The 25,000-nt window shown below is 43.0% G+C and overlaps 2 protein-coding genes and 1 long non-coding RNA gene across 6 annotated transcripts in view; all 3 read right to left on the bottom strand.

Annotated features, from left to right (window-relative positions):
• Positions 1-25,000, bottom strand: part of LOC311038063 — a 332,539-nt gene that overhangs the window by 118,560 nt on the left and 188,979 nt on the right. The gene's annotated exons all lie outside the window — the stretch shown is intronic.
• Positions 1-25,000, bottom strand: part of tcf4 (transcription factor 4) — a 192,254-nt gene that overhangs the window by 54,578 nt on the left and 112,676 nt on the right. The window lies entirely within an intron of this gene.
• Positions 4,084-10,132, bottom strand: LOC311037254 (NPC intracellular cholesterol transporter 1-like; the record flags this gene model as incomplete). Its single annotated transcript, XM_084046377.1, has 2 exons — positions 4,084-7,766; positions 9,994-10,132. 2 exons carry the CDS (start codon positions 10,130-10,132, stop codon positions 4,084-4,086), a joined length of 3,822 nt encoding a protein of 1,273 aa, XP_083902503.1.

Genomic DNA, 25,000 nt, shown 5'->3' with positions numbered 1-25,000 from the left:
CTGCTCTTTTTTCTCCTCTACACCTATTCCTCTTTGCCAAAAATAGCCGATCCACGTTGTGAGCTTGTAGATCGGCTATTTTTGGCTAAAGTTCTCCTCAGAAAAGGGACGCTATAAGGTTAAGGTAAAATAAAAAATCACACCCTGTGTGAAGTGAGTGGTGCCTTTGATGAGCCCCGTATTGACCCCCGTATTGATGTTGTCATCAATGTTTGTGGACATACATACATACATACATACGGACACACGGACAAAGTCATGTATAGGAGTGGTTGCCTTCGGCACCACTCAAAAATCATATCACACAAAGATTTGGCGGACCCCCCTGCAGTAACTCTGAGGACTCCCTAGGGGTCCCGGACCCCCTGTTTAAGACCCCTGATGTACTGAGATGTAAAATGGTCCTCCTCTCCTCTCCTCTCACTCTGAGAGTGTACAAATGGGTCCAGTTTGACAGCTACAATTTGGTTCTATTTGTATACTGTATACTGTTAAATCACTACTCAGGATTTTATTGTGTGCAAGAGGAGAGAAGAGAAGAGAAGACTAAATTAGAATAAAAGTGATCCATTCTATTATTACTGTGCATTTAAGTCAAGATGGCCACCATTCATCCAGGAGCCAAAACATAAAAGTATCAGACATTCACTAAAGCCACCAAGCTTTGATTGACCACTAATTCCATTCAATCAACCCAGAGAAAGCCAGGAGAAAGCGAACTGTGTGTGTGTGTTTATGACTGTGATAGGAATGGAATAAGATGTCTTACTACCAAGTGTAAATATTGTCATTTTAATTGTGAGGACATTTTAGAGCATTTTAAAGATTTGATTAATTGAAGGACTAAAGAAACATACCAACACTTCATGCAAGAATGCAAATGACAACGCCCGGCCCAACAGCTCGATGTCAATTATTTTCTTGCCTACTATTATATCGATACATCTTTCATTTAAGCAAATAATTGAGAAGCAGTTTTTTTTTTAATAATCCTTTTTATATGTAACAAAAACACAGAAACATAGATGTTTTTATAATAGACTAAATCGATTAGTCTGATCAACCACTTTGTAGTACAAACAACAATGTTACAATGTAACAAATCACTGTTTACGTGTGTATAATGTGGCATCCATACCAGCTCAATGCACCTGCAATCAGATGTATTAAACCATTTAGACCGGGAGAGAATCTTGTGTCATTTTATTTCTTTGCCCATTCAAAAGAATTGCAGATGTATAAGCTCATAGCGTGGCACCGAGTGCCGCATGTGAGCTTGTAGATCTGCTATTTTTTGGGGGGGAAATCGTGAATATTTGTGTTTAAAGCGAACATTCTTAACTCCGATCTGTGCTTCAGGGGGTCCCTGGAAGATTTGCACAAATATTCACGATAAAAAAAAAGCAGATCTTCAAGCTTATAGCGCAGCACTCGGTGCCGCGCTATGAGCTTGTATATCTGCTATTTTTGAATACCCAAATTACAAAATAATGGTTTAAGTGGTTACACAGATGCGTTCCTGGATTTAATGGGTTAACAATGACCGTTCACAGTTTGCCATGTTGGCTAGTGCTGTGCAAACGCAAAGTTGAAATCTCATGGCAAAAAAGCCTCTAAAATAGGTTATTACACTCTCATAATTCTTTATTTACTAATGCCAAATAAAAAGAGTTCAACCTCTTGAACCATTTGAATCCTATATGGCGGGTTGATTGATTGATTGAATACTTTATTAGTCATAAATGTAAATAGCACGTTGCAAAACAGCCCATCTATAAGCTCACAACGCATTGCGTTGCAACGCGTAATTGTATTTTTCGGCGAATGTTTGCCCCAAAATAGGGACGCAATGGTTCACGTGGTTCATACAAACTTTCTAAATGTTCAAATATACTGTGGCAAAATTAGCCGATCTACAAGCTCACAACGCATGGCATTATATGTTGTAGCCTCCAATGGTTCTATATAAAGTATAGAGAGAATTGATAACTGGACCCAAAGGAGTTTTACTGTACATCATGACCATATACAGTAGCTTAATGGCATTAGTGTCATGACAACTCAATTAAAGTCAAAGGTCAAGGTAAATTAACTGCCGGGGCTCCTGTTGCTGCACATTCCATACGATCACTCATAAAAAAAAGTATAACATCTTTACATAAAATAACATATGAACCGCTATGTGAGGATATGTTACGGGCGCACACACACACACACGCACACGCACACACACACACACACACACACACACACACACACACACACAAAGCAGCCTACAACCGAGCGAGCACCTAAAAAAAGCCCCCCAACAACACGCATCCACCCGTCAAAAGAAGGAGTGTGTTTGGCTCTTCAGTGTGGGGCTATCTGAATGCGCACTGCCTGACTGTGATCTGCAGCCACCCACCCGGCTGGCACCACCCCCGCCATCGAATTCAACGCACCCCGACAAAAGAAAGGCTGACATGTGAAAGAGAGGCAGAGAGACAGGGTGTATTATGTCGGGATTAGACCCAAAGCCTGAAACGGACCACCGGGGTGAATCCACATTCACTTAATCTACTCTCTCTGCCTCTCTCCTTCCCTTTGTTTTATCATATCTCGTTGCTGGAGATAAGAGGCAGAAACCTCATATCTCCATATTTTTTACTTTTTGTGTTTTTCCGTAAATGAATTCCATACTTTGAATTTGAAGCCTGAAAAGTAGCCGTTTTGGAGAAAATGAGGTTTCCATCCAACAGCAACGATCCACTCGTTTACTCTTTCCCACGTGTATAAAAAAGGTACACAAATGAGCACTGCAAATAGGATGTTAAAATGACTTATCATTTTAATGTGATTTACGGTAAGTGCAACCATGATAAGGTTTTGAAACATGCCGATGACAGCTATATATTTGAATATATATGTATATTTTTGCCAGTACTGTTTTCAGATGTTTGAAAATGTACTTACAAATCACACACATTATGGTGTGAATTAAGAGAATTAAGCAAATTAAAAAAGCGCTCTCAGTAGAGCACACACCGCACACCAGGAATTCCATGTCGTTACTCCCTCTATCTTTCTGTCTGTCTAGGTCATGTGATGACAATGTTTTGGGGTTGTGTGAGTGTATGAAAAGGCAAGGGGCGATGGTGGTAAGGAATATAATAAAGGAACACATCATTATGGTCCAACATTTTTTTTGTTATCTCTACCAGGAGGGCAGAAGGTTTAAAAAAGGGAAAAAAAGATAAAAGGCATTCTGAGAACTGCATGGACAATAACTTTCAGTTTTATTTCTCTACGCCCAGGAACAAATAGGATGGAAGTAAGTTTATTATAAAAAAAAAACTATATATATATATATAGTGTTCATGGTGAGCTTACACTTCACAGCACAAACTATATGCACTCCCCTGTAACATGCACCACCAGCAAAAAACATATAAGGAAAAAAAGAGACAGAGAGAGGGGGAAAAAACACCTGTCCCCCAGTTGTCTTGGGAGACAAGTCTTCATCTTCAGGCTTCTGTTTCCCACTGTGAGCACATATGGACTCACCACTGAGTGGTTGCAGCATGTACCCATGGTCGTGGAGCTGACATATTGACAGCAGGATGACTAGGGCTTCACCCAGTCAACCATCCAGGAGGATGTAGAGACAGAGTGGACCTGGTGGATCAGAGTTGTTGTCGCAACCCACTCTTCCACACACTGTGTTCTGTCCATCTAGGCTGGCGTCCAGCGTGCAGGTACACGCTACTCTTCATATCACACACCATTATGCACTCCTAGGTATTTTATTTTACTTAATTTTACAACCGTGATGTCTTTATATATGCACACACACATTTCATATTTCTCATTATTATTATCTCCGCCAAGCCAGAGGGAGGAGATTATGTTTTTGCCCCAGTGCATGTGTCTGTCTGTATGTTTTTTTTGTCATTCATTTAAAAAAATCAGGTAAGTATAAGTATAAGCTTACAAAAGCCCTCTTTTTCTCAAGTAGTGGTTTCCTGACTTCATTCCGTGAATCGTTGTAGTGGTGATATTGCATACATTGTGTCGGTAATCACAGAAGCCACTTGAGTTCTCTCACACGCTCTCTCTTGCAGTGTCTGAGGAGGTCAACCCTGTGCCGCGCTTGTTGGCGGCCAACACCTTGGCTTTGTTCATAGAAGGACCTACATAGCTGAGCAGCACAGGCAGGAAGACGAGTCCGTGCATGGCCCCCAGCAGCACTATGGCCAGGTACATGCGGAAGTAGAAGATCTGGAAGATCTTGGATTTGGACAGGGCCAGAACCAGGATGCCACCAAACTTGGCTATTGTGATCCCAGTGAACACTGAGCTGCCCATGCCGGCCAGAGCCTCCTCGGCGCGCTCCACCCTGTTGCTCTTCATGCTTTGGGAGAAGGCCCGCACAATGTGACTACAGAACTCTACGGAGATGCCGCAGCTCATGACAAGGTTGACCAGGGACACGGCATTGAGGCTGATGCCCCACAGCCACATGACCCCAACCATGTTGAGCAGGATCATAGTGATGGTGACGGTGACGAGCATGGCTGCCAGCAACTCAAAGCCCAGCAACACCACGGACACTACAAAAATGGCCACCAGTGACACGCACAGGCTCACGGTCGTATCGTGAGCCATGGTCAGGTACTGCTCATAGAACACGTAGAATACACTGTAAGGGAAAACTTTGTGGCCCACAGCCTGTGTTATGTTGTCAGCCAGAGCACGGGCCGCCTTCAGGGCGTTTATGAAGTCTGGTGAATCTTTCAGGATGGTGTGGTCGGCCATGAAGTGGGTGGCTCCTACACCTGCGCCATTTGGATGCAGGTCCACCGCTGTGCTGTAGAGCGCACTGCCACCTTTCGGACATTTTTGGGTGGGGATGTCGGACAGAAACATGGGTAGGAACCGCAAGAAGTCTTCCCCTTCAGGCCTAACTTTTCTGGCGGTACTTTCTAGACAGTTAACACACTCTGCATTCTCCACTGAGGAGTTGCAGAATGCACCCGTGGAGTTAAAGTATTTACAGCAACCCGACAAGGGATGCAACCAGTCAAAGTAGTCATCGATCCAGGAGAATGGTGTGGAGGTAATAGCAGTGTAGTCGCTGATGAGAGAGGAAGAGTGGACCTGCAGGACCAGGGAGTTGTTGTTGCAGCCCACTCCTCCACACACAGTGTTCTGACCATCCACGCTGCTGTAATTGACCCCCTCCTCCACCACAAAGTACACCGGAGGTCCAGCGTGGAGGTACATGCTCAGGTTATTAAAGTACTGCAACACATGGGAGTCATCTGGCATGGCGAGTTTCTGGTCCATGCCGATCTCTACTTTATTCACCACAGCAATACTAAAGAAGGTCAACCCCACAAACACTGCTACTACTATGGGCCGAACCCACTCCCCGAGGATAAAGGGGGCATATTTCTTCCTGAAGAAGCGGAAAAGGAAGCCATCCGTCTTTTCTCCCTGATCTTCTGGAAGTTTCACACAGCAAATTATATCCAGACGATTCTCCTCCTGCCTTCTGACATCCAAGCCAAGCAGGCTGATGAAGCAGCTGATCTGCATCAGTAAATTAACAAAGATGGCCAAGCCGGAAAACATAGAGAAAGTCCTCACCGCCGGAATGTTAGACATGGATCCAAGGAAGAAGACCACAGTCTCAGACAGGGAGCACAGGAGCATGGTGGGGGCTACGTCTCCGAAGATACGACCGATCTGCTGGTGCAGCTCTTCCTGATCCCTGCGCTCATCCCTCTGGTACGCCTGCACCAAGATGAAAATGTTGTCCACGCCAACAGTCAGCACCAGGAAGGGGATGACCTCGATGATGATGAGGGTGAGTGGGACCCCAGCGTAGCTGAAGATGCCCAGGGAGCAGGCCACAGAGATCAGCACAATCAGGACACCGGCTATCGCAAGAGAGATCTTAGAGTCCACCAACAGTCGCCTGAGGCTGTGAATATGACCAAGAGCCAGGGATATGTACATTAACATAATGCCGTTGCTGAGTGCTATGGTGCTGATGTCACTGTTGCTTTGCCTGTCAATCTCATCCTCTACACTTCTCTCTGCGTTAAATGCTACGATAAGGTTGGGATTGCTGTAGCTTTTCAGAAAGCGGATGAACTCCTCCTCCCATGCCTTAGCTTTACCCAGCTTGACAGTGTCATTATGGTAGTTGTTGACAGGGAACATGATCACTAAGGCTGTGGCGTTGTTGTAGTTTTGGTCATCGTAACCCCCCAGAGACAGATGGGGGAACACTGGGCCTCCGAAGGTGCCTAAACAATCAAGGGTCAGTGGAGAAGTGGTACACTCGAGGAATTTATCGTGAAAGTAATCTAGCTCAGTGGGGTTATTCTGGAAGTAGTTGAACACGCTGAAGATGGCACAGTTATCATTGTACGGGGCCAGAGGAGCCATACAAATATCGTTGAGGGTCACGCTCTGCCCATGGTACTCGGCCACAAGGCCCTCGATTTCAAGCTGCAAATCCAGCACCTGTTGTAAGATGCTCTTGTCAAAGATGGCTCCAAAAGGCACATCGAGCCCATCTTCGGACTGATGGATGAAGGTGCTGTCGAGCGGTGTGGTGATGATGAGATGCTCGATTCTGAAGAAGGGTCCAAAGTGGCTGTCAAAGAAGTCCTTCTCTTGGCGTGCTCGGCTATTAGGGGCCGACCAGAGCTCAACAGGGTCAGTGATGATGGTCATGTACACCAGTCCTGACAAGGCGGCTGCAACCATGACCAGGGTGGTCAGTGTAACCAGCAGGGGCCTCCGCACACAGAAAGAGCCCCAGGCTGTGAAGAAGAGCCGCATGGCATTCTCAAAGCGCTCCCCAAGCATTTCCCAGCGTGACGCATCTTGATCAGGGTTGTCGTTTTTCAGAGACAGTGGGTTATTGCTGTCCAGTGAAGTGCCATATTCAGAAGTTCTTTTCCTGTACCACCAGGCTCCCAGCACAGCAGCAATGAAGATGAAGAGGAAGGCCACAGAAGAGATGCACACGATTACAAACATGGCATCGATGCCAAAGATTGTCCAGGGAGGAGGCAAATGAGGGGGAACCGGCTTGGGGCATACATCGGGGCAGTCCTGGCAGGAACAGGGACCCAAGCCATCTTCCAGGTGCTCTGCGCAGGTGAATGTCATGTTGTTCATAGGATTGAAGCCAGACACTGGGACATCAGATAATATGGGGTCTATGGGGAAAGGAGGCGGAACCATATCGTTGTTGAACATGTACTGGAGCATGTGGGAGGGTCTGCAGTCCTCGACTGCAATACCACCACAGAGCATTGCCATGGCCCTAATGCCTTGGAAATGCACATCCTTACAAGAATCAAACATGGCATTAGCAAATGTCTGTCCAATGTAGTACTGCACTTCCGCCACGTTGGTCTTGTTGAGTTCTGGTTCTGGTGTGAACCGGGTGGCATTCATAAACTGACTTTGTCTGGGGCTGCAGGTCAACTCACAGAACATGTTCATCACGTTGAAAAAACAGGCAGGGCACCGACCAAGTATCCCATATAGCATGTTGCTGTTCTCTTGGAGAGATTTGAGCTGGGCTTCATCACAGCACAAGCGTCGGTCTCCATAGTCATATCCAGGACACAGCTCCTTGATTAGTTCTTTTCCCTCAGAAGGCATCGCTATGGGCGGACCGGTGTAATTACAGTTGTAATTTCCTGCCTTTCCTGATTTTCCACACTGACCATACCAAACACAGTGCTGGGCCTGAACCACTGCAAAGGGAATCAAAAGGAACCATAACAACATATAGTTTGTCTCTCTTAACAGCCCCATCATCTCTCTTACTGAACCCATCTAGGAGTGGCTGTGGCTCAGGAGCAGCCGTCTGGAAACCGGAAAGGGTCAGCGTTCCGCTCCTCAGTCACCCACTGCTTCTGAATTCTGTGAATCTACAAATGTAATTGGTAAATGTCCAACAACAACTAAAACAAATGATCTTCAGAACAACTGAAGTCGGTATCATGACACCAAAACACAACTCTAACTGAGAATGCTTGTCGCATCTCTGTCTCTCTTTAGACCTTATATAGTCTTGACAGAGCTCTTGTCTAACATCACACACAATACAAACTGTTGCCATGCATGCCTACCAATGCCGATTTGCACAGTTGTTCTTCTTGATCCACTGAATCCTAAGCCACTTTCCAGCCAAAACTGTTCTAATCAAACTGCAAGCAAACTTTATCTGGTGACCTACACACACTACACACAACCAACACAAAACTGGACAAATTAAACAGAAATCAAAAACTGTTTGCGTAGGGGTGCTTCCTGGACTCAAAACATGAGATTGTTTGACACGCTCGTTGAATGGGGATAGATATAAACATCAATAGAAAAAGACAAACCTACAAGGAAGTCTCTTTGAGAATAATTAAAATGCCTTTATAATGGAATGGTGATTAGGTAGGTCACGATGTGAAATGTAACGTGTTGGGTTGTCACTGGGTCAGGCTTGCTTTGCGAGTTCTTTGTCAGAAGAAGTATGGACATTTGTAAATCCTGTCTCTACTGTCTTCATATATACACTAATTCTTTAGCTCTCTCTGTCATTCTCTCAGACAAATGACAGCTCAGACTGCGTTGTATGTGTGTGGACAAGACTCGGCTTGCACTAAACTGTTTGTTTGTCCCTGTGTCTCTCTGGACAGGTGTAATTGGCAAGTAGTGTACGGACAGCTTGCACACGTGACTGAAAAACATGAGAGGTCCTTGGCCTGCTGGCAGCGTGCACAAGATACAGACAGACATACAGACAGAATTCACATTTTGTGAATTCCTAATCTCAGATCCACCGCCCACCGTTCCACTAATCAGAAATGCTCAAATGTGGAGATCTGCAATGATGCCATTAATGTAAGTAATCGTTATGACATTATGTATCCTCTGTTGGTGATATGCACTAATACGACCGATACGCCCATATATAGGCATGTATGTAAATCCAGTCATCCAGAACCGCCAATCCATCTGATATGCCTATACTGTATTATGAGCATGCCCATATGTGGGTGGGCAGGCCAAATACTGATGACAAGGGATCTCCATGGGCATAAAGTCTTTCCCTTCTGTCTAGTTGCCTTGAACATGTTCTCTGCATGGTGTTGCCATCTATTTGTATATGTATTTATTAAGTAGGCTCACTGTTTATTTTAAATCCCCGCCAGGAGGGTGGTGGGTCTTACTCTTGCCCATTGACTTTGTAAAAGCAAGAATCGGCATAATGACTAAATTGGGAAAAAAGGGAGAATAGGGGAAAAAAAAATAAGTCAAGTGGCTCAAGTGGCTGCATCAACTGTTGACAAGTCGGACGACATGACAATCTCGATCCTCTATATATGTGGCTTGCTCACCAGTACTTTCTGTCCCTGCATCTTTCTTTAGTACGTAGGGGCGGCAGTGGCTCAGGGGTAGAGAGTGGCCGGGTAGAGTGAACTGGAAAACCGCAAGGTTCCCAGTTCGATCCCGGGCTGGGGCGCTCCCCTAGAGTTAGTGTCGAAGTATCCTTGAGCAAGACGCTGAACCCCTAATTGCTCCCGATGAGCAGGTTGGTGCCTTGCATGGTTTCCTCCGCCATCTGTGTATGAATGTGTGTGAATGGGTTAATGGCACAATCAATGTAAAGCGCTTTGGATAAAAGCGCTATATAAATGCACCATTTACGTCCACGTACTGTAGGTACAGTAGGTGTGGGCCCTGGTGATTGATGCCCATGTGTTGGCTCTCTTAGCACAATTTGCTGTCTAGGGGGCTTCCTGTGGTGAATGGGCAGCCGTCATTCTCCTGTCCTGTTATCTACTCACTCGGAATCAGGTTTCTTTGTCACTACTCATACAAGTACAAGTATCAAAAGGCAGATTTGTGCGGTCCACAAAGTACTGCACTACAACAACGTCAATAGTACGTAATAGTAAATGTTTACTACTGCATGCAGTGCACGTGGCATTCTGGTGTAGCACCCATCCAGAGAATTCTGTAGGGCAGGCGTCAGGGCCCAGCGAAAGTCCTCTAGTCGCTGAGGAGCTGAGCTTGATATGGCGGGGAGGTTAGACTTCCACACATTGGCCATGCCATTCATAGTTCTCCAAGCAAGCGCTTTCCTCACTTTGAGGTCTTGCTCTGCCAAGTTGACCCATGAGCCCAGATATCTAAAGTATATGACTTCTTTCAGCGCATTGCCTCCTGTTGTCATTAGAGGTGGATGGTCCGGGAGCCCTGGCATTTAAAGTCTGACTTTACATATGCTCTCAGGAGGCAATGCTGACATGGTTTAGCGCATCACCTCCTTTGTCATTACAGGTAAATGGTCCAGGAGGGTGTTATAGGGGATAACCTGGTTGTCTTTGCATTCAGCGCAAGGCACACTCTGAGGCCACTCTGGCCAGGAGCACCTGGCCCACATGCAGATATCATCTGCATAGTCTTTCTGTTAAGACTACAGCAGGGTGTCGTCTAGACCTCCTAGGTGTAATAGTGAAGCCACGTTTTTGCTCCTCTAGACCAGGAAGGTGGTGAGGGATCCCTTGCAACACCCTGCCAGGATGTTCATTCTGGGGTTATATATGTTATGGCTCTGAGTAGGTTGGGAGGGACACCATACTCTTTGAGCATCTTCATCATTGTGCCTCTGTGTATTGACTCTTTTTGAAATCATTAAAACTGAATCACTGTCAGGTCGTTCCTCTTCACCTCCTTGATAATCCTCCTTGAGGCCAGCAAAAAAAGGAAATATTTACAAAGTACACCGGAGGTCCAGCGTGGAGGTACATGCAGAGATTATTAAGTACTGCAACACATAGGAGTCATCTGGCATGGCGAGTTTCTGGTCCATTCCAATTTGTACTTTATTCACCACAGCAATATTGAACTGTGAACAGCTTACACAATCCAAACTGGGAACTTAACGCAGAATAACTTGCTGTTGGTATCATCCTTCAGTTCCCATTTGATGGTCACCTTCAATGGGGGATACGATGTGAGCACAGGTAGCTCCATCACATAGTCATAGGTCTTCTGCTCTTCAATGGGGCACTTAATTCCAGATTTGCAGCCATCGTCATTGGGGATCTGGAATGGTACTTCTCCAAGTCCCAAAATAATTCCATGGACAAACGCTTTGCTTGATTGGCTCTTCACGCTACTGGTGAATGTCACTTGGATCCTGTAGTTCTGCCCTCTGCGAAGTCTGCACGGTTGACGAGGACATGGACGGACATCAACCAGAGACACTTTTCCAGAAGGAGATCCACAGTCATCATATTTGATTTCATGTGCACAGGTGAGCACAATCACAGAAAACAGAACGATCAAAACGATTCGTAATTCCATGGTGTCTAGATCCGAGAAACGAAGTCAGAATACAGGAAATAAAACCAACCGAGATTCAGCTAAATCAAAGTTATGAGTGTGAATATATACTGTCACGTTTGACACAGCTTTGCTCTGACGTCACACAAAACACATAATGTTGCTATGCATGCCTACCAACTTCAATTTGCACAGCTGTTCTCCTTGGATCTAGTGCAGGGGTCTTCAACGGGGGGTCAGGGACACCTAGGGGGTTCTCAGAGTTACTACAAGGGACCGCCAAATCTCTGTGTGATAGGATATTTTTTTTATTCTTACATTAACCACTTGAACCCTAGCACCCCTATTCCGAGGAGAACTTTGGCCAAAAATAGCAGATCTACAAGCTTACAGCGCCTCGCAGTGACGAGGCGTTGTGAGCTTGTCCATCGCCTCTTTTCGGCAAAGAGGTTTGGTGTAGAGGGAAAAAGAGCAGACCAAGTACAGAATGGACCTGGGGCCAAGTGCAGCACTGGGCAGTAGACAGACAGCATTGGCGTTCATTGGTGAAGACCTTATGTGCTATCCAGCACGAAGAGGATTAAGTTAAGTAAGTAAGTAAGTACAGAATGAAAGGACATGTTTACTAAGTATTGGTAAAGGTCTGAAAATACACATTAACGTGAATCGAACATACACTGATGACAGTGCTGTCAAAAAAGTCTATGAAGCTATCTGTGAAATCTATGAAAACGTTTAATCTGCAACACAATTGTAGTGGGGGTCGCTGTTTCATCTCTCAAGACCCCTGAACTACTGAATACTACTGTCACTTTCCAGCCGAAACCATTCTGATCAATGGCAAGCTAACCGTAACTGGTGACCTATCCTATTCCTAACACACAATCAACATGAAACTGGACACATTTGGCTTGTCGTATCCAGAGATATAGCAAGAAAAGTCCAATTTATCAGCTTCAATTTGATAATGTTTCAGTTCCAAATTAGTTTTGTTGCATCGCTTCCAAATTCAGTAGTTTATCCTGCGTCCTGTATGCGTTCTCTCTCCCGATTGGATGAAATTGGTACACTTATTGACATAAAAAATTATATCAATAACACAAAAAATTATATCAATAACACCCCTTTAAATATTTCAAAACATTTAAAATGAATTTAGAAGAATAATGCGTGGCGGTGCTTTCTTACTACCTACTGTCGCTGTGCACAAGAAATCTGGTGCTGATCGGTCGAGCGGTTTGCAAGATTACCCCCGATAAACAGACAGTCAACATACTCACAGACACACAGACTCACAGACAGACATGCAGACCCATTTCTAGATGGCTTGCTCCTATGAAGCCGCGTCGTAAAAAAATCTGTGTTGAGATAAATCATCAATCATTTGTGAGTTGATAATACAAAGTGATATGAACTGTTGCATGCTATATTACATTAAACATGATGCTAATGGCCCTGAATTAGTAATAGGTGAGTTTTGGGCATTACATTAACAAAACCAGAGTTTTGGGTTTCATTAATGTGTTTTTATATAGTTTTCGAGAACTATGAGAACCTGGTTGTGCCATGGCGCATTCCTATCTACTGTAGGTGGCGGAGAGCAGAAGAGGCACAGAATGCTTTTCTAGCGACAAAACCTGCCCTGAAAAAATGTCCTCAATGAAGTGAAAGCATGCACGCTTAAAATCTACGGGAGCAGCATTAATAATGTGATATAGTGATGTCAGGAAACACGAGTGAAAAAAAAGCTCTCTGCTTACCGAAACGTTGAAACGAGAGTTGTCCCACAACAACACAGTGCATGGCCGTTACTGTGGTCAGGCTCACTGTAGTCTAATGTCAAACAGATTTATCTATGATATCTTGACATATCAACTTAATTCATATGCTCATTCTCAGTAAGGTTATTATTTAATAATGGCATATGCATGCCAGTGTGTTACATGATATATTTATCAGCGTGGATAACAGATAAAGAATGGCACAATGACGCTATGGATTCACAACATTATGTTATGAGAGGTAGGCTATTCGAGAATACTAGACCAGAACTAGCAAGAGTGCTCGTTGGGCAGCGGCCTAGTCACGAATGATGCAAGTTAGCCCAACCGGTTATGCAATAGCCGGTTGGACTATCCGTTGTACCCGTCTGACTGTCTGTGTCCCTTTTATGCCCATATGGTGATTTCTGTATCTGTCTGTCCCTTTTATTCCCATACAGTATATGGAGATTCGTGTCAGGCATGCTCAAATATGGAATCCAGGTCAGTCTATGATGTCAGTACTATGACGCCATATTGACAACATCAATTTACTCCATATATGGGGGTTTGCAGTTTTATTGATCATTTTTTAAGATCTGCTGATCCGACCGATTTCCCATTTGACTCATCACTCCCTTGGGTCCTAATACAACTACAAGGACCACTGGAACATTTGGTTCAACATTGGTTATTTATTTTTTCCATTTCCAGAAAAGCAACCGTTTTGGACATACAAGGTGTTAGAGTTAAATGAACACTGAGGTTTTATTTTGTGCTTTTGTGCGTGCGTCCATGCGTGTGTGTGCGTGCATGCATGCGGCGCGGTGCAGTAGGGTGGGGTGGGGTGGGGTGCGGTGGGGTGGAGGCATAATTTGGGCACACAGGTTTGGCACCAGAACAGAAGAATGTCCCACAGGTGACAGGGCTTTAACGAGTCTCTTCCACTCTGCTTTTATTAGTGGAGCGTTTCTCCTTTCAAGGTACGAGGAGTTGCTCTGGCTAACTGGACACAGACTTTTGTTCCCCCTCCTCCTTTTTTTTTTTTTTTTTTTTGCCAATTTCCTTTGATTTAATTACTGCCATGTGCTGCAGACTGCCAGCACTCATTAAGAAGAACCTGCACACACATGGTCCCGCGTACCAAGAGAATGCTACACGCACACGCTCTCTCTCACACACACACACACACACACACGCACACACACATACGCACATGCACACGCACACACACGCACACGCACACGCACACTCACAGGTAAATACCCAAACACAGTGAAATGCACACAAACATACACAGTAGATGCATGCATGCACTGTACTGCACGCATGCACTCACTTAAGTGCCTTTTCCACTGGAAGACCATAACATTTCGCTGGATACAAATGCATGTGCAAATTGCATATATATGAATGGGTGTGAATATAACGGGTAAAACACTTAATTCTCGTGCGGGAGGTGTCCATAAACACGCGGGACTAGGCCTTTAGGGATGATAAAATATGTATTTGGGGACCAATAGCAATAAATATCCATCTGCAGGCTGGCAGGCCGGCTAATTTAACTCCCCACTATGGTTGCAGCTCTGTCTCTCTCGCTTGCTCTCTCGCTCTCTCTCTCTCTCTCTCTCTCTCGCTCTCTCTCTCATTCTCTCTCTCTCTCTCACACTCCCTACACACACAACATACTGAAAGGAGTTGTGTTGCTTGTTTGCATCATAATTGGATACAACACCTGTGTGTGCAATATATCGTTGTTGTCGGGCAGAAACCTCTTATCTCCATAACTTTTTGTGTATTTTTTGTGGTAAATAACGTCCTACTTGATACACATTCTGCAAGTGTCACACAAAAGCATCAAAAGTAGCAGATCAGATATACATTGCAAAATAAAAAATACCAGTAGAATACTGGATTTACAAGCGAGTGGAAAAGGGTTTTTGCACTAGACACGTGGACCCCCCACCCCTCTTTCTCTCTTCAATTCAAAGTGGCGTGCGTGCGTGCGTGCGTGTGCGCGCTCGTGTGTGTGCGTGCATTTGTGCACATGTAAAGAGAGATATATTGATAGAGAGGGAAACAAAGCAAGAGGGGACAGACAGAGAAAGAAAGAGGAGATAGCGATGGAGAGAGAGAGAGAGAGAGAGAGAGAGAGAGAGAGAGAGAGAGAGAGAGAGAGAGAGAGAGAGAGAGAGAGAGAGAGAGAGAGAGTTGTGAGGTAGCCAGTTGGCTGGCTGACAGCTCTTTAATTGGTTTTATAAATAATCAATTGATGAAGTAATTAATAATAACCTCCAAGTTTTAGACAGACTATCACTGAGAGACAGAGAGAAACAGAGAGAGAGAGAGAGAGATGGAGTTTCATTCACGCCTGTTACGCAAATACTTTATTCACGCATACAAACACCTGAAAGGTAGTGGTAGAATAATGCCAAAAAAAGTGTAAGGTAAACGTGAAGATGTCAGTACTCAGTAGACTGTCTGGACCAACACTGTCTCACTCCCCAAAAGTAATATTGTGACTACAACATGTGACGTGAAGGGGGTTAAAAAAGGCATAAGTTGACTTTTCGGGACTTCCGCGTTTAGCAACGCGGAACTACAGTACTCAGAGTTTATGAAGATCAGTAAAAAAAAAAGTAAATGATATATTCCCCGAAAGTCATATTCTGACTTTTGGCCCACACTTCACGTCGCATGTTAACAATTGGTCAAAATTGTCCCAAAAAGTCAAAATACGACTTTTTGTGAGACAGCGTTGTCTGGACCCATGAAGTGCTCACTTTCACCTATAGTTGTATGTGTGTAATTATGTGTATGCATACGTATTACAATGCATCGTCAAACTTAAACCAAAATGTAATAACTCACCCAAAGATGAATAACCTGTTTAGACATTTATAAAAAGCACAGAATGACATGATAAGATGTGTGTGTGTGTGTGTGTGTGTGTGTGTGTGTGTGTGTGTGTGTGTGTGTGTGTGTGTGTGTGTGTGTGTTTATGCATATTCTAGTGTGTGGAGCCATCGACATGATTGGAGCAGCTGTGCTGGGTATCAGTCTGCTTGGCTGTTCCCTGCCTCTGATTGGTTCCCACATTCCAACACCTTACAGTCCAATCAGCACTCATTCGGCGCGGCTGTGTGTGTGATTGTGTGTGTGTGTGTGTGTGTGTGTGTGTGTGTGTGTGTGTGTGTGTGTGTGTGTGTGTGTGTGTGTGTGTGTGTGTGTGTGTGTGTGTGTGTGTGTGTGTGTGTGTGTGTGTGTACAGTATATTATAGTGTGTGTAGAGACAGCTCGCCACTTAGCGATTTTGCGTTGACACAACTGTTTATTCAGAAACCGTGAAGGGTTATTGTTTAACAGTTAAAGGTGCTGTTAAGTGAAATTCTGTTGTTAACATGAGTGTTAAATAGCTGTATTTATTCCCATAGATATGCTGACTGTTAGTTATCTGTTATGTGTCTATGTAAAAACACTGATGATAGTGCCGACACATCTATGAAGCCATCAGAGCCGCACCATCACTTGGAGGCAACCCATATCAGAATCAGAATAGACTTCACATCATTGGTTTACAGATGTAAAGAAATGTGTTTTTGCGTAAGCCATCATTCCATAAGCCAGTGGTTCTCAAACTGTGAGTCGGGCCCCCCAAATGATATGGAGGGTGGGGCATGGGGGGAGGATTTGCTTCTTAAGGCCAGTCCATACCAATGCAACTCCTTGCACCTGCCATTTGGGATAATAGTTGCAAGGAGTTGCATTGGTGTGGACTGGCCTTATATGTGCAACATTGTTTTCTCACTCAACAGTAAACAAGAAAACACAAAAAACATACAGATTAAGACAGGGTATCTGCACCTTTCTTAAGTGACAATTTATGGACTTTTAAGATCTTTTGAATACCCCTATAAAGGAAGTAAATACAAACGTGAAAAGGCAACAGACTATAAAAATTGTCCAAATTGTCAAAGATTACCTAATAAAAAGAAGCAACATTTTTTAAACGTGAGTCGTTGTGAGCTTGCATCGGCTATTTTCGGCTCTGTTCCCATTGAAAAGCATCGGCAGAATCCGCCCTCATAGGTGGAATTAAACTTTGGTGTGACGGCACCCTAAAGCAATGATTACTATCAGAATATAAATCTTTCCTTCCTTTTTTATTTTATTTCTTACCAAAAAATATTTTGGTAAAAAGATCTGAGGGAAAACCTTCGCAGAAAATAGCTGATCGACAAGCTCACAACGCGTTGCGCTGAGCTTGTCGATCGGCTATTTTCTGCGAAAGTTTTCCCCACAATAACAGAAAACAGAAAAGAACCCTGAGGGACTCCGGTCAGACCATAATGGGGTTTAGGTGGTTAAGTGCATCAGTTGGAGAACCAGGTCCAGGAGTAAGTATTTGTACATTATCACTGATCCTTTCTTTTGACTTTAGGTAATTGTATGTACTGTAGCACGGGTGCATTTCTCCTTTCCGACATGTCGCCTTTCCTACGTTGACTAACCCTATACCTAACCCTAACCCTAATCTTAACCGCACGCGGAAGCCACTAGTCGGAGTGGTGAGATGTCGGAATGGAAGGAGCACCCCCTGTAGCACACCAGGTAAAGGAGGTGCCAGTCTTTGTATTCTGTCCTGTGGACGGTGTGCCACAGATAGCAGGTGTAGGAGCTCAGAACGTGTCCCACCGACAGTGGAAAATAATGAACCCCTCATGATAACGTTAAATATAAATGTCATTCTATGCATGTGCAGAATGTGTCATGCTAAAATTATTACATACAAATTATGAAATGTAATAATAATAATGGCAATAATAATAATGATAATGATACTGATATTTAAATATATGTATTTATACATTCTAGATATCTATACATTCATTAAACAAACACTCTTAACACTCTGCATAGAGAGGAAATGCCAATGACTGAAACTGAATCTAAAATGGCTGCCAATGCGTGCACGCACGCACACACACACACGCACACGCACACACACACACACACACACACACACACACACACACACACACACACACACACACACACACACACACACACACACACATGCTGTGAGACGGAGCAAGTTGGAAAGTTGACAAGAACAACAAAAACGACAACAAGCTACAGCTGGAATGTCGAGGTGTGTGTGCCTTCATGCGTGTGTGTGTGTGTGTGTGTGTGTGTGTGTGTGTGTGTGTGTATGTGTGTGTGCACGCGTGGGGGGGGGGGGCAAACAGTGAAGAGGGGCTGCCGTTGCCCGGGTAACGCACAGGCTGCCCATGCCTCCTGCTACCGATGCCAAAAAACAAAACAAGATGGCGGCCGTTGAATTTTAATACTGAAAGAAGGGAAAAAAAGGATGTTGATGAAGGTGAATCAATCTGTCTTTCATTCTTCTCCTCCATCTCTCTTTCTTATTTTCTTTCCGTCTGTAGTGTTTCGTTTTTTGTACGTCTCTCTTTCTCTTTACGGGTCCTTTTGAAAAAAAACAGCTGATCTACATGCTCATGTAGATCGGCTCACATTGCGACTCGTTTGTGAGCTTGTCGCTCATCTATTTTTGAAGACCTTTCAGAAATGTTCGCTTATAATGACGATGATGTCCAAAAAATGAACGCCAGGTTTAATGAGGTTAAAAATACATATAAAAAGTTTTGAAGTGGTTGCTGATTCATAGAGTGTAAATGTAAGTAAGACATTCAGTTAACATAAACAAACTTAATTTTATATATTATTCACATTTCAAAATAGACACTGCTTACAGGTATAGTAGCCACTTATAAGCCTTTAGTTACCACTATTCATAATTACTATTATTCAATTATGGTGAATATATCATTATAACATGATTTGTTACTTTCAGAAATATTCAGAACTATTACTTTATGAGTACACTAATTACAACTACAACATCAACATCAACTACTACTACTACTACTACTACTACTATTACTACTATACTACTTACTACTTACTACTACAATACTACTTCTACAACTACTACTATTAAACAAAGGTGGAATAATATGGAAAAGTATTTATTTGCTACCGCAAAACGTGCATCACTGAAATATATGTCTCTCTCTCTCTGTCTAACACGCACACGCACATGCACACACACACACACACACACACACACACACACACACACACACACACACACACACACACACACACACAGACCTCAAAGATGCTTGTTTCTATGACAACGTGGTCCAACTTAATTTAGCAGCCATCTTAAGAGGTGCCAGTGCACCTGGGAATGTCAGTTCAATCATGACTAAACCTGTGAGAAGACCTATTAAGATTATCTTATCTGGTATTAACTCATCTGGTTTGATCTTAACTTATTGTACATCTGGTCTGACTCTTAACCTATCTGATCTAACCTTATCTGAACTCAACTTATCTGGTCAGAACCTCCGATCCGACTCGTATGCCCATATATCGAGGGCTTGGAGCGCAAAGGGCGTGAGTGACATTTTCAGAATTTTACAAGAGAGCTTTCCATTGATTGTAATTATTTAATTGAAAACAAACAAAATGTTAAACTATCTATAGCCTACTTGCATACAGATTGCAGATTAGGCTACAAAGATCGCATTTTAAAATATAGATTTTGTATGTTTTTTTAAATAATTACAATCAAGGAAAAGGTCTCCTGTAAAATTCTGAAAATGTCACTTACGCCCCTGCGCGCTCCAAGCCCTCTTATGTGCATACATGCCCATATATGGGCTCGACGACTTCAAACTCGTGCATCACCGAGGACCCGGGGAGTGATGCGCCGAGAGGGAGGTCGGTCGGATCAACAGATCTCCAAAAATATATCTATAAAACCACAAATCACCATATATGGAGAACCCTGATGTCATCAATATGGCAACATAGTATGACGTCATAGTACTGACATCATATACTGGCCTGGACTCCATATTTGAGCATATAGCTGACATGGAAGTTCATATATGGGAATAAAAGGCACACAGAGAGATAGATACAGAAATCTCCATATATGGGCATGAAAGGGTCACAGACAGACAAATGGGTACTCTGGTGGGGCATGCATTTTCAACTTGCAGCGTTCCCGAGTAAACACTGGACTAGTCTGTTTAATTTAAAGATGCATTATACAGAAAACATTAATCCATGTACATCATAATCTATTATCAATACTACTACTACTACTACTAGACAGTGTAGAAGAGACAGACAGTAGGAAAGCTGAGAGGCAGACAGTGTAGAAGAGACAGACAGTAGGAAAGCTGAGAGGCAGACAGTGTAGAAGAGACAGACAGTAGGAAAGCTGAAAGGCAGACAGTGTAGAAGAGACAGACAGTAGGAAAGCTGAGAGGCAGACAGTGTAGGAGAGACAGACAGTAGGAAAGCTGAGAGGCAGACAGTGTAGGAGAGACAGACCATACAGTAGGTCAGCTGAGTGGGAGGCAGCGTAGGAGAGACAGACAGTAGGACAGCTGAGAGGGAGACAGCGTAGGAGAGAGGAGACTAGAGGGATTTGATCAGGGACCAGCATGGGTGTGGGAACATTTTGTTGTGACCCGCAGTGACCGTACACAAGGCACTGAGGACTGTTTGGCTCAAAGCTAATTCCATCACTTTGTGACACAAAAATGATCACCTTTAACAGTTGTGTTTACTGTGAGAGACACAGAGGCAGGCACTGCTAAACTGTGTCACATAATTGATAATCCTTTGTGTTACTTTTGTGAAAATGATTGTACCCCAACACTACGTCCGACTAATGTTATATCAACAGTTGTTTGGAGTAAAACAGTAATGCTATCTACAAATTACTGGAGCTTTTTCCCCCATGTGATTTGATGTTGTGTCTACTGTATAGTCTACTGTCTGAATGGATGTTGTGTCTAATATATAGTCTACTGTCTGAATAGATGTTGTGTCTAATGTATAGTCTACTGTCTGAATAGATGTTGTGTCTAATGTAGAGTCTACTGTCTGAATGGATGTTGTGTCTAATGTATAGTCTACTGTCTGAATGGATGTTGTGTCTAATGTATAGTCTACTGTCTGAATGGATGTTGTGTCTAAGGTATAGACACATAGTCGTATTGAATTTAATTGAATACAGTCAATATGTCTGACTGTTGTGTGTGTGTGTGTGTCCTGTTGAATTAAACACGTTTAACTAATCACATCTCAAGATCTCAAGACAAAAATCATTCACATCTGCACGCAAAACGAGACACTTCACACAGAGAGCAAAACCCCGGAGTTTTAATTTATCACCGAGAGTGAAGAAACTGATTTCATCTTTCACATTCTTCACATCCTGTCAAATGTAAGGAGATGGAACTCCTCCCTCTCCCAACTGCTATCAATACTTAATGGACAGCGTTCTACATGAAGAGAGAGCGAGTAAAGACAAGGCTATATAGGGTGCAGTGATGTTACCACTTTCCACATTGTTCCAAGCAGCTGACAGCTTAACCCATTAAGACCGGGAACGCATCTGTGTGTCATTTTAAGATGTCTTTGGCTATTGAAAAATAGCAGATCTACAAGCTCATGAGCTCTACAAGCTCATGAGCTCATGAGCTTGTGGATCTGCTATTTTTGAAAAATCGTGAAAATGTGTGCACATCTTTGAATATATTTTTCAGGCAAACATTTTTAACTCAAATCTTTGGGGAGGTCCCTGGAACAACGTATTTTGATATGGGGGTCCGCGGCCAAATACATATCATTTTGGTGGAAAAAGTTTGAGAACCACTGATATAGAAACATACGTTTTTTCAAAAAAACTGTAGGATTTAGAAGACATTTGTTGAGTCCCCTGAAGCAAAGATTTGAGTTAAAAATGTTTGCTTTAAAAATATCTATTCAAAGATTTGCACATTTTCAAGATTTTCTTCTTTTGAAAATAGCAGATCTCCAAGCTCGCTTGTATATCTGCTATTTTTTGAATAGCTCAAATAAATCTATAAAATGACATAGATGCGTTCCCGGTCTAAATGGGTTAAATCAAGCGCACCTCCAACGGTTCAAACGTTTGAGAGGGTTTCTCGACATCTGAATCTGATCGCGCTGTGCCTTATGATCCACATAAAAACTTAATAAGGATCAGGCTTTAGGCCTCCTGTGTTCCCCTGTCTCACAAAAAAAAAGAAAAGAAAATCTGTCTCCCTTCCTGTCTGTGTGACTGCCTGTCTTCCTGCACACACAAACAGTAGAATTGTGAGTGTTAGTTTAACTCTGACTGTAAACATGGAGCCTTTATATATATACTCTAGGACAGTACTATAGACTATACTACAGTATGTGTTTCTGAAAGTCCTTTTTGATGTTAAGAATTGTACTGTCCTGATTCATTCATTCAGTTTTAAAACTTTAATGGTTGATTTATATAATTCACATTTTTATTTTGTTTTTGCCTCATTGTTTTTAAAAGGTCACACAGGGCTCTCTTTAAACCAAAACAAACACAATGCTGAAAATGAGGCAGACAAATCCATTAAGGATCAAATTAAACAGCTCTAATCACTCATCCTCTGCCACTAATTGTCCAGAACATGGTTTTCACACACGTCTTAAATAAACAAAACGTTTCAAAAACAAAACAGAAGAACAGTCAAATGAGACTTTATGATAACCCAAAGTGAGAAAACTCACCAAAAATAAAACAGTGCTAAACACACACACACACACACACACACACACACACACACACACACACACACACACACACACACACACACACACACACACACACACACAGAAAGTGAGAAAATTACGTTTCGTAATCCTCTCACCAAACCACACATACAGTAAAATCCTCAGTGTTCATTTATCCATTTGTAATTCTGAAAGTTGTTCACAACTGCAACCAAATGGACCCATTATGGGTCCATTTGGTTACAATTGCGAACTCTCAGGGTTAAATTAAGACTGAGGATTTGAAGCAGACATCTAATAGTCAACATATGGAAGCTAGAAGCTCACTGCCAAAAACACAATCAGGACGGTTTTATTTAGAACACACTGGATTAATAAAAGATCTGACATCAAAGACCTGATTACTTCAACACTCTGCAGGGTTCTGAAATGAATCTGACTTTTCTTTCTTCCTTTCTTTCTTTCTTTCTTTCTTTCTTTCTTTCTGTCTCCCTTCCTTCCTTCCTTACTTACTTAGTTACTTAGTTACTTACTTCCTTACTTCCTTAACTCCTACCTGCCTGCATGCCTCCCTACCTACCAACCTTTCTTTCTTTCTTTCTTTTTCTTTCTTTCTTTCTTATCAGGAGGTATTAGGGGTCTTTTGAAGAAGGGGGGTGAAATAGAAAACAGACAACATTCGTCATGATGGCTGCTGATAGACTGACAATGGTGTGTGTGTGTGTGTGTGTGTGTGTGTGTGTGTGTGTGTGTGTGTGTGTGTGTGTGTGTGTGTGTGTGTGTGTGTGTGTGTGTGTGTGTGTGTGTGTGTGTGTGTGTGTGTGTGTGTGTGTGTGTGTGTGTGCGCGCGCTTTGCGCGCCTGCATGCATACAGAAATTGATGGGTCACCATTCAATGTTAGTGTAACAAGCGACAATGATGATGCCATAACTTTACCAGTAGAAGAAATAGGTAGTGGTTTTAAATGAACAAATACATTGTCAGAATCCACCTTGTCCTTGTTTGTTTATTATCTCCGCTATGCCAGAACGACCGATGGTGGGGATTATGCTTTCGCCCGTCAAAAATGCTTCAAATGTCACTGACTTTTGACTGGCTTTTCAACCAACTTAAGGAACACATGGTTTTGTCATTCATATGACTATGACTGATACTCCACACCATTTGAACTGTAATTGCGTTCACAAATTTGTGGGTGGGGCCTATTTCTTACAAAAATAACGGCATATGTCATGAACGCAACATGAATCAGACCCAAACACCAAATGTCTGTCGTACAAACTCTATTTCTTCCTCTTGTCCTGGCGGCTGCACCCTGCCCTGACACAGCCCCTGGGTATAGGCAACCCGGCCTGGTGGAGTTCTCTGAGTAGTGCACTTTTCTGGTTCTACGCATATTTAGAGTCTCAGAGTTAAAATGAACACTCGTGATTTTACAGCGTGAGTGGAGAAGAGTGGACAGACTGTACCGGTGCGTCCCCAAAGACTGTGGTTACATCAGACTGGCACAGACTGATTAATAGCCCAGGAGAGAGAGCGAGAGAGAGAGACAGAGAGAGAGAGAGAGAGAGAGCGAGAGGGGGGGGGGGGGGGGGAGAAAGAGAGACAGAGAGAGAAAGAGCATTTCATTTCATTTCATTTCATCATACGTACATTTAAAGATAAATAAAAATTAAACAATCATACTTGTGACAGTGGATGGTGACACTAATCCTCGTTACAGTCTGTTGGCGATGTCATGTGTTTGTAGCCACGTGCACAACAGAGCGCACGGTGACAAAGTGGGTCGGGAAACAGCACTGTATATCCAGTATGTTCATTTATTTTAACATAGGTTAAAGAGAAAGAAAAACGCTTGTGTTTTATTGTGACACGTTCAACCAAAATCAATCTCAGCATATCAGTATTATTTTTATGTACTATGTTTTCATTAACACATATTTTCACACAAGAATGTGTGTTTTGTCTCAAAACGTCTCATGCATGCAGCTAGACAGCGAAAAATCTCATATTTCTGTTTGTATGGGACAACAAATAAAATAAAAGATAATGCTCTCTTTGTCTTCTAATTGATTTTGGTCGAGCGTGTCACAGTAAAATAAGTGTTTTTTTTCTTTCTCCAGGACAGAAAAACTGTTGAAATAGATGACATATACTGAATACTGTAGACTTGAATGGAAATAAACACTAGTATGAATAAGAATATCTAAAA

This window comes from Gymnoscopelus microlampas (assembly GCF_963454915.1).
Source record: "Gymnoscopelus microlampas genome assembly, chromosome: 21".
NCBI classification, from domain to species: Eukaryota; Metazoa; Chordata; class Actinopteri; order Myctophiformes; family Myctophidae; genus Gymnoscopelus; species Gymnoscopelus microlampas.
The sequence above is the reverse complement of the archived record's forward strand: the minus strand, read 5'-3'. Positions and strand labels throughout refer to the sequence as shown.